Here is an 11,893-nt window from a genome sequence, read left to right on the forward strand (position 1 = left end):
ACCATCTCTTCCTTTAGTTTAGTTTAATCGGTACAGAGACAGTGTGCAACATATATAATAGAACGCATAGATTACTTTCTTGCTATAACTGATGGATAGATAATAATAATAATAATAATAATAATAATAATAGTAATAATAATCATAATAATCATAATAATAATAACTTTTTATTTGTATAGCACTTTTCCTGCAAACGTTGCAGCTCAAAGTGCTCCAATCATTATATAATCTTAATTTAATTATTTAGTCATTTCAAGGCTATATTAAAAAGATGGGTTTTTTCTCTTAACTTTAACATATTTGCTGAGGTTGCATCCCTAATGTAAACTGGCAGTGCATTCCACAATTTGGATGCATAAAATGAGAATGCAAATCCTTATGTGGTACACAGAGAAAACCAGCATCAGAAGACCTGAGCGCTCTATTGGGCTGATATGCTAGCAAAAGGTCTTTCAGATATTCTGAAAGAATAGCAGAGCTTTATAAACAAGCAGAAGGATCTTGAAATCTATTCTGAATTTAACAGGAAGACAATGTAGAGTCTCTAGAATAGGAGTTATATGAGCTCTTCTGGACTAATTGCAGCTGGCCAATAGCTTTCTTCGGATGATTCACTTACTGAGACAAATGTATTTGTTGTAAGTCGCTTTGCATAAAGTCGTCTGCTAAATGTCCGAAATGTAAATGTAGATCACAAGACACTTAGTACAGGACACTTAGTACAGGACACTTAGTACAGGATACTTAGTACAGGATACTTAGTACAGGATACTTAGTACAGGACACTTAGTACAGGATACTTAGTACAGGATACTTAGTACAGGACACTTAGTACAGGACACTTAGTACAGGACACTTAGTACAGGATACTTAGTACAGGACACTTAGTACAGGATACTTAGTACAGGATACTTAGTACAGGACACTTAGTACAGGACACTTAGTACAGGACACTTAGTACAGGATACTTAGTACAGGACACTTAGTACAGGACACTTAGTACAGGATACTTAGTACAGGATACTTAGTACAGGACACTTAGTACAGGACACTTAGTACAGGATACTTAGTACAGGATACTTAGTACAGGACACTTAGTACAGGATACTTAGTACAGGATACTTAGTACAGGACACTTAGTACAGGATACTTAGTACAGGATACTTAGTACAGGATAGTTAGTACAGGATACTTAGTACAGGACACTTAGTATAGGACACTTAGTACAGGACACTTAGTACAGGATACTTAGTACAGGATACTTAGTACAGGACACTTAGTACAGGACACTTAGTACAGGACACTTAGTACAGGATACTTAGTACAGGATACTTAGTACAGGACACTTAGTACAGGATACTTAGTACAGGATACTTAGTACAGGATACTTAGTACAGGATACTTAGTACAGGACACTTAGTACAGGATACTTAGTACAGGACACTTAGTACAGGACACTTAAGTAACGTAGCTTAATGCTTTTTGTCAATCAATCATCATTTATTTGCCAGACAGTCTCTCTTCCTCTCTCTCTATTTTTCTCTTTTCCTCTCTTTCTCTCCCTCTTTCTTTCTGTTTTCCTCTCTTTCTCTCTCTCATTACCTCTCTCTCTCCCCCCCCTTCTTCTCTCTCTCAGGTGGAGGTGGACATGGAGAGGATCCAGGCTAAGATAGAGATGGAGCTGGCCAAGGAGAGGGAGAAGGCCGCCACCGCCACCACATCAGTCAGAGGCAGCCTGGCCTCCCGCAGCTGACCCCTGACCTCTGATCTTAACCCCTGACCCCTGATCTTAACCCCTGACCCTAAACCCTGACCCCTAACCCCTGACCCTAACTCCTCCTGACCCTAACCCTGACCCTAACTTCTGAACCTAACAGCTGACCCTAACCCCTGACCCCTGACTCTAACTACTAACCCTAACTACTGACCCTAACTCCTCCTGACCCTAACCCCTGATCCTGATCCTAACCCCTGATCCTGACCCTAACCCCTAACCCTGACCCTGAGCCCTAGGCGTGACCTTGACCTTAACCCCCTAACTCCTGACCCTAACCCCTGACTGATATTCCTAGATATTTTTTACGATTTAACTTAACTCCGTTCTCTACAAAAAATAAAGGAATTAATATATTTTGTGGAAAAATGTTACAAATGGGTTTTATTTGTGTTTTGGGGAGAAATTTGTTTTAAAGTATTGTTTTTGTATATCTGTTTCTATTTCTACCGTACTCTCAATAAAAAGAAAGTTCATTCAGCAAATCAACCAACTGTCATGATGTATGGTGGACTGTAGCTCCACCCACTGGCCAAGGCTCAGCCTATCACTGAACTATTACACCCTCACTACTGTATGTCCACTCCCATCTCACGCACACACACACACACGTACACACACACATACACACACACACACACACACACACATACACACACACACACACACACACATACACACACATACACATACACATACACACACACAGACACACATACACACACATACATGCACACACACACATGTGTAATGATCAGTGGTCATTCCGGAAACACTCCTGTCGTCTCTGAGGAGACTGGTACACACACACACTCACACACACATACACATACACATTCATGTACACACACATACACACACACATACACACACATACATGCACACACACACACTCACACACACATACACACATGTGTAATGACCAGTGGTCATTCCGGAAACACTCTTGTCGTCTCTGAGGAGCCAGGAGTCGGGTTTCACATTACCACCAGATACAGGCTACACACACACACACACACATGCACACTCTCTCTCACACACACACACATGCTTCCCCATAGAACCCTCCAAAGGATATGCACAGACACACCATTTTAACGATAAACTCTGTGATCTGTTCTGTGGTGAGCTCAGCCCAGCTGTCTGACATCATCATCATCATCATCATCATCAACAGAAGATTGTTTTACAGTACGTACAGTCTTTGTTTGTACAGAATGTACCAGTTACTATGCACATAGAGGTGACTCGTCTGTGTGTGTGTGTGTGTGTGTGTGTGAGAGAGAGAGAGAGAGAGAGAGAGATAGTGTGCATATGTGTGCGAGTTTGTGTGTGTGTGTGAGAGAGAGAGAGAGAGAGAGAGAGAGAGAGAGAGAGAGAGTGTGTGTGTGTGTGTGTGTGAGAGAGTTTGTGTAGGTGTGCCAGAATGTTACTTTTAGATTTATGCTTGCAAATGAAATATGATCCACAATCCTTTATTTATGATGTCCCTTTCGGGAAGAATCAATGTACAACCCTGAGTTAACCTCTTGTCTGCTCCTCTCTCTCTCCACCAGAGCTCCAGGCACACAGAAGCACACTGGAGACAATGCTGAAGTCTTCATTAACTTAATGCGTTGATTAACGAGGGTAGTTGTCTGTGATTCAAACAAAGACAAAGCACTTTTTTTGGCTAACAGCTGAGCGATGGGGCTGGAGAAATGGAACCAGCTCTCAAATTCGTATGTGGAGCTTTTGGATGCACCGTCCGTGCGATCGAAATGAGAGTTTTAACGAATGAAACAAACATTTGTCAAGCTGTACAGCCCATATTCTGATGGGGTAGGACAGTTGGACTCAGCCTTTCTGAGGCCGTTATGAGGCTGTATCCAGTACCCTGCTTAAGTCATGGGACAGTGAAACATTTGTTCTTCTTTTGGCGATATACTCCAAAAGTCTGGATTTGAAATCAAGCAATGAAGTTACTCACTCAATACTATGAGGTTACAGTAGAGATGATCTGATTTTATTACGGGTGTAAAAAAAATGTTTTATACATAGTGCCCCTATTTTAGGTAACTAAAACGTAATGGGACGGATTCATATAAAGTTCAAATGAAGCTTTCATGTTCAGGATCTGGTCCACAGCAATAATTGTCTGAAGTCTGTCTGCCTCCCTGGACCCTACCAGACGCTGGGTATCTCCTCTGGTGACGCTCTGCCAGGCCTGTACTGTAACCATGGTGATGCTCTGCCAGGCCTGTACTGTAACCATGGTGATGCTCTGCCAGGCCTGTACTACACCATGGTGATCTCTGCCTGTCCTCTACTGTAACCATGGTGATGCTCTGCCAGGCCTGTACTGTAACCATGGTGATCTCTGCCTGTCCTGTTTTTCAGCCTGAGTTATTTCTGTTATCACCAGGAAATAAAATGCATGTTCAATTAGATTTAAATTTTAAGAGTGAATTGCCCCTTCAAGAACTTTACACTGTGTGTGCGTGAGTGTGAGTGTGAGTGTGAGTGTGAGTGTGAGTGTGAGTGTGAGTGTGAGTGAGTGAGTGAGTGTGTGTGTGTGTGTGTGTGTGTGAAAATGATCCCCTGCAAGGCATTGGCAGCTCAGAATCCCAGTTTTACTCATCTGATGAAACTTTAATGGTGGAAATCTGAGAGGTAGCCTGGACAGACCTGGAGAGACTGTTACTACTGCAGAGAGAGAGAGAGAGAGAGAGAGGTGGAGGGAGAGAGAGAGAGAGAGGGGGAGGGAGAGAGAGAGAGTGAGGGGGAGGGAGAGAGAGGGAGTGAGAGAGTGAGACAGAGGGAGGGAGGGAGAGAGAGACTATTTTATTTTCGTTACTGAAGTGAAACAATGTGCAAACACAGCAACAGGATTTCTTAGCTGTCGTGACAGTAAAAGGACATCCAACGGAATACAACCACCGTAAGACTGTAAATAAGTTGAATCATTTCTTTATTGTAGGATATCTTTAATTGTATGTACATTACATTCTTTTAGTTTTTTAGTTTTTATCTTCACACTTGCAACGTAAATGTATGTTTCCCATGAGAGAGAGAGAGTGAGTGAAAGAGAGGGAGACAGAGAGTGTGAGGGACAGAGAGAGGGAGAGATAGAGAGACTGACAGAGACAGAGAGAAATGAGAGAGAGGGAGGGAGAGAGTGTGAGGGAGAGATAGAGAGACTGACACAGACAGAGAGAGAGTGAGTGTCACTCCCTCCACCCCCTCCTGTCTCTGTATCACTCCCTCCACCCCATCCATCCTGTCTCTGTATAACTCCCTCCATCATGTCTCTCTATCACTCCCTCCACCCCCTCCTGTCTCTGTATCACTCCCTCCACCCCCTCCTGTCTCTGTATCACTCCCTCCACCCCCTCCTGTCTCTGTATCACTCCCTCCACCCCCTCCTGTCTCTGTATCACTCCCTCCACCCCCTCCTGTCTCTGTATCACTCCCTCCACCCCCTCCTGTCTCTGTATCACTCCCTCCACCCCCTCCTGTCTCTGTATCACTCCCTCCACCCCCTCCTGTCTCTGTATCACTCCCTCCACCCCCTCCTGTCTCTGTATCACTCCCTCCACCCCCTCCTGTCTCCCTATCACTCCCTCCACCCCCTCCTGTGCAGTGTAATTCCCACCGGCCCGCCGCCACATGACTCTGAAGACAACGCCGTCGGGAACGCTCGACAACAACAACAACAACCCCGACCGCGGCAGGCAACGGCGTCCAATCAACACAGAGGTTTCTCTTGAGTCAGGTCAGGTGATGCTTTAGCAAGACAACCTCCAGGCCCCTAGGCCTACCAGTGGAGTAAAGAGATCTACATGAGATCTACATGGTTGAATGAGAGGAGGAGGAACTGCAGTGGATTCCATAACCGGAGTCTCTACAGTTTCCGCCGAAGGCTTATTAGTGTACACTTCAGATAAGCCAGTTAGCTCAAGCTAAACCAGTTAGCTCAAGTGACTGGGAAACTTTGGGAGGTCCATTACTTTCAACCTGCATCAGACTTTATTGAGTCAAAGTGTGTTATGGTGGGGGGGGGGGGGGCAGCTGATTAAATATCAGTACAGTATTAGGAACACTATACTACTACTGGGTAGGGCCTCCCTTTATTCGGAACACTATACTACTACTGGGTAGGGCCTCCCTTTATTAGGAACACTATACTACTACTGGGTAGGGCCTCCCTTTATTAGGAACACTATACTACTACTGGGTAGGGCCTCCCTTTACACACACACACACAGGAACACTATACTACTACTGGGTAGGGCCCCCCTTTATTAGGAACACTATACTAATACTGGGTAGGGCCTCCCTGTGCTCTCATAACAGCCTAAATTCTTCGTAGCATTGATTCCACGATTCCACAAGATGTTGGAAACATTCCTTTGAGGTCTCTGGTCCATGATGACATGACTGCATCACACAATTCCTGCAGATATTTCAGGTGCACTTTCCTGCTGTGAATCTCCCGTTCTACCACATCCCAAAGGTGTTCTAATTGGATTCAAATCCGGTGACTGGGAAAGGACACTGAAGAACACTGAACTCATGGTCATGTTCTTGAGACCAGTTTGAGACGACTTTTGGTGTTCCTAATATGAGAGTTGGGTGAGTGTATATCTCCTCTGCCCAGTCACACAGTTCCCATGCAAGCCCCTCTCAGCGGATGTGCTCATGTATGTAGGAAATTGCTTTATTAGGAATAGCCCCTTGAGATATGCTATCTCGTTTTCGAGGGGGTCCTAGAATGTGTTTGTTTGCTTTGTGGCTGTTTCAGAGTGTCTCTCTCTGCTTTCTAATGGACTCGTCTGCTCCTCTCTCCCACACGGGAGACCGATGACACTGCACTATCTACCCCCCAATACGTCTTTGTGGACAGGATGTGGCTGGTTTGTGAGCCTTTACTTATTCATATTCCTGATTCCAGACAAACACACCCCTGAGGGCACTCAGCCGTACAGGAGGTCTGAGAGGCACTGGATGGGGAAGAGGTGCAGATGAGAGGTCTATAGGTGAGAACTACAACTCCCATGATGCTGCTAAAATATCCACCCAATCTCTCCCCAATCTATGGGTGCGTTCGTAAGAAATTCGCTCTGCGACCAAAAAGTCAGATTTTTGAAAATTTGATTTGATTGGACTGGACAAGAGGCATTCCAGTGAGTGTGCTGATCAGATTTCCAGAGCGTATTTACGAACGCACCCTATGTCTACCGGTCCTTGAGTGGCTCAGTGGGTGGAACGTGGCGCTAAGAACGCTTAGGTTGTGGGTTCGATTCCTGTCGGGACCATACTGAAAAATGTACGATGCACTCACTGTAATGTAAGTCGCTTTGGATAAAAGCGTTAGCTAAATGGCATATATTATTATATTATCATTATTCAGATCTATGAGACGCGTGCCGGGTTTTAGAGGATGATTTGGGAGAGGCCATTAGCGATGGAAATGTCCCTGCATGCCTGCTAGTCTGGCAGTGACAGAGACACGGTCAGATAAGCACGGCAGGTCGATGGCCCAATCCATAAACAGGCTCGCAGGTTTTCTCTGTTCACTGATTTCATTGTCTGTCTGTCTTTCTGTCTGTCTCTCTGCCTCCCTATCTGTCTCTCTGTCTGTCTGCCTCCCTGCCTCTCTGTCAGCCTGCCTGTCTGTCTGTCTGCCTGCCTCTCTCTCTGTCTGTCTGCCTCCTGCCTGTCTGTCTGCCTCTCTATCTGCCTGCCTCCATCCCTGCCTGTCTGCCTGTCTGTCTGTCTGCCTCTCTGTCTGTCTGCCTCTCTGTCTGCCTGTCTGTCTGTCTCTCTATCTGTCTGTCTATCTGCCTGCCTCCATCACTGACACACACACACACACACACACACACACACACACACACACACACACTCACTCTCTAGCAACAGTCTATTCCACTACAACAGGATGCACATCTCTATAATGACAGTGAATAGGGCGCATTCAAGCCCTGCTGACAATGAAAACCCGTTCTCATCAGGATCATGTTGGAATGAGAAAAGAGGACATCAACGGGAGAGAAGGGAACCCGTCCCCCGGTCCCTCGGTGAATATCGAGGCGCTGAAGCAAAAGTTAACGCGATTGTTTCGCTGCCAAATGAGCTGCCGCCTGCATGTCAATGCACCAAACGGTGCCAATTTTCAGCAGTAGACAGACTAGTCATGTCTAGTTTATTATCCCCCCTCTCTCTCTCTCACGCAAAGTGCTCAATTTGCATATAAAAGGGGGAATCATGGTCCCCCTCATCTTATATAAAACACACACCACAACAATCTGGTGTGCTGAAACATTCATTTTAAGCCATTTTTTATAATCGCACTTCAGTTATGACACACAGCCTGAAAAAGATTCCTCTTTTTTGTTGATATTCAAATTAGAATATGCTTATAACGGCCTTGTTCACAGTGTTTATAACGGCCTTGTTCATAGTTTAGAACGCAAACTCAAACAGAGTTGCGGCATCCCCGCGTGGCGTGTCCCGAGTCCTCTGAGGCGTCCCGTCTCCGCTCCTCCACCACGACCCCCACCATCGTCCCTCTTCCTTGACCGCTCAGCAAGTTCTCATCCGACCGGTCTCTGGTCACCTCCTGCATGATCTCCTCATAGGTCGGCAGGTCCTTCACCTCGTCGTACGCCGGCAGTTGCAGCATCACCGGCGAGGTGAAATCCCCGAGGCTGTATTCCGGGTACCGGTCGAGCAGGGAGTCCTGGGAGGCGGAGGTGGTGTGGTGGTGGTGGCCGTGGAACAGGGAGGCGGAGGCGGAGGAGGAGGAGGGCTCCTCCGGCCGGTGGTCGTGCTGGTGCTGGGGGTTTCGGCGGGGCCGCGGGCAGATGATGCGCTGGATGAAGTAGCCCATGGCGAACAGCAGCAGCAGGATCAAGATGCCCGAGAGTTTGCGCGTCACCCAGCCCACGTTGTCGAAGAAGACGTGGATGGGAAGCTTGCAGCAGCGCACCACCGCTGAGCTGGCGGCGTTGCTGTCGTTGCCGGTCGCGGAAGGCGGCGCGCAACACTGCTGTCCCTCGGCGCATTGGAGCTCCCCGCAGCCCCGCAGCGCCTGGCAGGCGGAGATCAGGACCGCGGCAGACAGAAAGGTGACCGATGTGATGCTGCATGTCGTCGTTTGCATGCATGGCATCGTGTTGTTTGGATTCCCGGGAACCGGGAATCAGGTGGATGGATGGATGGATATACCTGCGCGCGTGCGTGCGTGCGTCCGCGGGCGCGCGTGTTGTGTCTTTTATGGAGAGACTAAAGGTCCCCCGTGTCTCTGCCGCAGCAGTCCGTTAATCCTCTCCCCCCCCCCCCCCCCGTCCGCTCTCATGAGCACTGCAGGAATGAAATAACCCTTCTCCGCTTGTTCCTCCGGTTCCGTGAAAGTGAGGAGAGAGAGGAGTAGAGCAAAGTGCGCGCGGGATAAGCCCCCCTCTGTTCGCGCAGCTGACCGGTCAGACGTGCTCTCGCGCTCACCGGCTCATCCCGACTCCTCTGATTATATCAGTGGTGATTGACAATGCACGAAGATACACATGATGTGGAGGAGGAGGACGTATGTGTTTTATGCTGAATTCGTCTATAAAAATATATGGTCGCCTATAATGGCTGTGACCCCTTGCCTAGATGCCCCCTCTAGAGCTTAAATGCATTTCGTTGTAGGCTAGGCTACTACGTTGTGCAATGACAAACTTTGAATCCCCCCCCCCCCCCCCCTTATGACGAGTTGATTTTGATTGATTGACTGTGTGGTAGAAGTAAAGCTTTGTATGCACCACTGGAAGAGACAATTTCTTAGTCATTTAATCGTTATGGTCTCTAACCACAGGTGACCCTACTTGCGCGAAGGAGGCGCCGACAGATCCCCCGCCTCATTAAAAATGAATGTCTCTGTCGAAGCCCCCCCCCCCCATTAAAAGTGACTCAATTCACATTGCAGGATCACAGAGAGGACCCTGGTGAGCGACCGTTCAAATAATCAGCCTCTAAATTACCTCTATTTTGCCTTTCGACAAATGCATTCATTTACAGTAGCTTGAGTGGGTCTGTGTCCCATAGTCTGCGTGAATGCGTATTATAAATCTGTTAGAGGATTCAGTAATTGACGAAATAAACCTGTGTGATTTCCCTGGTTGCTTAGGTATAAAAGCCTGTACGTCACACATGAGAATCGATAAGGCCACGCCCCTTTGGGGACTTTGGGGAAAGGCTCATATGGCGTCATGCCTTGACACCCAGCCAAAACTCCTCCTCAACGTTTTATTATTAAACCTGACACTAATCTTGTTTCATCATTACCCTGATATGTTGTTTTGGGTGTTGCTAAGAACATATTTGTACTAAATCATCGTGCACTGTCGAGAAAAACCGCGACGCCACGGATGCCGAGAATAATGACCTAACATGCTAACAGCCATTATGATAGACAGGTAGCGTTGCTAGCCAGCTAACATGGTTGATGTTGAAGTAACTTTTAAGTGTGATGAAGTTGAATGGCGATGATCCCACCTACATATATCAAGCACACAATTCATATGGGAATGGAAATCCTGTTACAGTTCCAAAAAGGCTTTTAGAAACATGTGTGGCTAATGTGTGACTTCAGGCTACTTTGACCAGGTTGCTATGGAAGTGTCCCAGTGTTTTTCCATATGAAAAGAGTGATTCCAATGGAAATCCAATGGATTCTAGTTTCAGGCCTAAATTAGATTAGATAGATTAGATTCAACTTTAATGTAATTGCAGAGAAGTACCAGACAACGAAATGCAGTTCAGCATCTAACCAGAAGTGCTATATAGTAATATAAAACGATATAAATAGTGATATAAAACATGATAATTATGATAAAACAGCTTAATAACAGGCTTAATATTTAAATATCCAAATAACAATCAAGCTTTCTAAAAACTTCATAATGGTTGTAAATGGCTATGTTGAATCGGTAACCATCAAGGATCCCTTGAAAGAAATATTTCATTTTACGAATGCTGTTTTGGTACAGCGAAAGTGCTTTCTAAAACGGAGTGTCCAACCTGATACAGGGTTTGTAAACAAACATGTAGTTATGGCCAGGAGTGGACTCATCGATTTTCGCCATTCTGTCTCCGGTGACTGCCTCTTCGAATCTTGTAACCGTGCAGAAACACACCAGCTAATGTCCGACACTGCAAGTCCATTTTGGGGGGTTGATATTATTATTAGGGAGGAGGGGGTTGTTGTTTGGAACTTCAAACAGATTTTTGTTTGTCTGTTTTGATTGGTTATTGTTTGTCCGTTGTTGTTTTTTTGTCTTGTCTATTTCAGGTTTTTGAGGTGTGAGTGTTGAGATGGGGGACTGAGGGGGCGCGGTGGGGTGGGGTGGGGTGTGACTGGGGGGGAGGTTCTGTTGAGGTGGGGGACTGAGGGGGGCGCGGTGGGGTGGGGTGTGACTGGAGGGGAGTTCTGTTGAGGTGGGGGACTGAGGGGGGCGCGGTGGGGTGGGGTGGGGTGTGACTGGGGGGGGAGTTCTGTTGAGATGGGGGACTGAGGGCGCGGTGAGGGGGTGGGGACTGAGGGGGAGGATCGACAGGGTCAGTTAGTTAATTATTCTCTTCTATCTCTCTCCATGTTTGTATAATCTACTAAATAAATAAATAAATGTTTTGTCATGTTTTTCGCAATCCTCTTCTTGCTGCTTTTCTCCTCTTGTCTGAGGCTCTAATAGCTGCCAGTCTGTGTTCCTTCGTCTCCCTAAACACAGGCTAATGCACAATGCGGCAGATTCAATTACGGGAGCATTATGACGTGTAATTCAGTGGAAGGAGGGCAGCAACATGCAGGCTAATTTATGCAGCATCATATTTCTGCCCGTAATCTGCCTCTATTAGGGACATGCGATACCAGGGGCACACTGATTTAACAAGATAAACAAATACACAATCAATAGCAGTGCTGTCATAGGTTATGATTAGACACTGTCCTGTGCAGGTCCGTAGAAACGGCATGTAACAACCCATAATGTAATAACACAGGATAATGTAATAACACAGGGCAATGTAATAACGTACCTGGATAATGTCATAAATTCGTTCAACATAACATTTTATGATTTTGGATGAATGATG

General features: G+C 46.3%; 2 protein-coding genes across 2 annotated transcripts in view; one reads left to right on the forward strand and one right to left on the reverse strand.

The window, feature by feature from the left end:
- The window catches only part of ift80 (intraflagellar transport 80 homolog (Chlamydomonas)), a gene marked incomplete at its 5' end in the record, with an annotated part of 95,725 nt that extends 93,573 nt beyond the window's left edge, over nt 1-2,152 (forward strand). Inside the window, one exon of the mRNA XM_080531647.1 lies at nt 1,640-2,152. Within this exon, the coding sequence (XP_080387773.1) occupies nt 1,640-1,756 (117 nt within the window). The 3' untranslated portion in view covers nt 1,757-2,152. The remainder of the gene's footprint in view (nt 1-1,639) is intronic.
- A 6,085-nt stretch (nt 2,153-8,237) lies between these two features.
- c15h3orf80 (chromosome 15 C3orf80 homolog) lies at nt 8,238-8,933 on the reverse strand (the record flags this gene model as incomplete). Its single annotated transcript, XM_080531651.1, has 1 exon — nt 8,238-8,933. The coding sequence occupies one exon, from the start codon at nt 8,931-8,933 to the stop codon at nt 8,238-8,240; it is 696 nt and encodes a 231-aa protein (XP_080387777.1).
- Between the last annotated feature and the right edge of the window lie 2,960 nt (nt 8,934-11,893).

This window comes from Nansenia antarctica (assembly GCF_963989245.1).
Source record: "Nansenia antarctica genome assembly, chromosome: 5".
Classification (NCBI taxonomy): Eukaryota; Metazoa; Chordata; class Actinopteri; order Argentiniformes; family Microstomatidae; genus Nansenia; species Nansenia antarctica.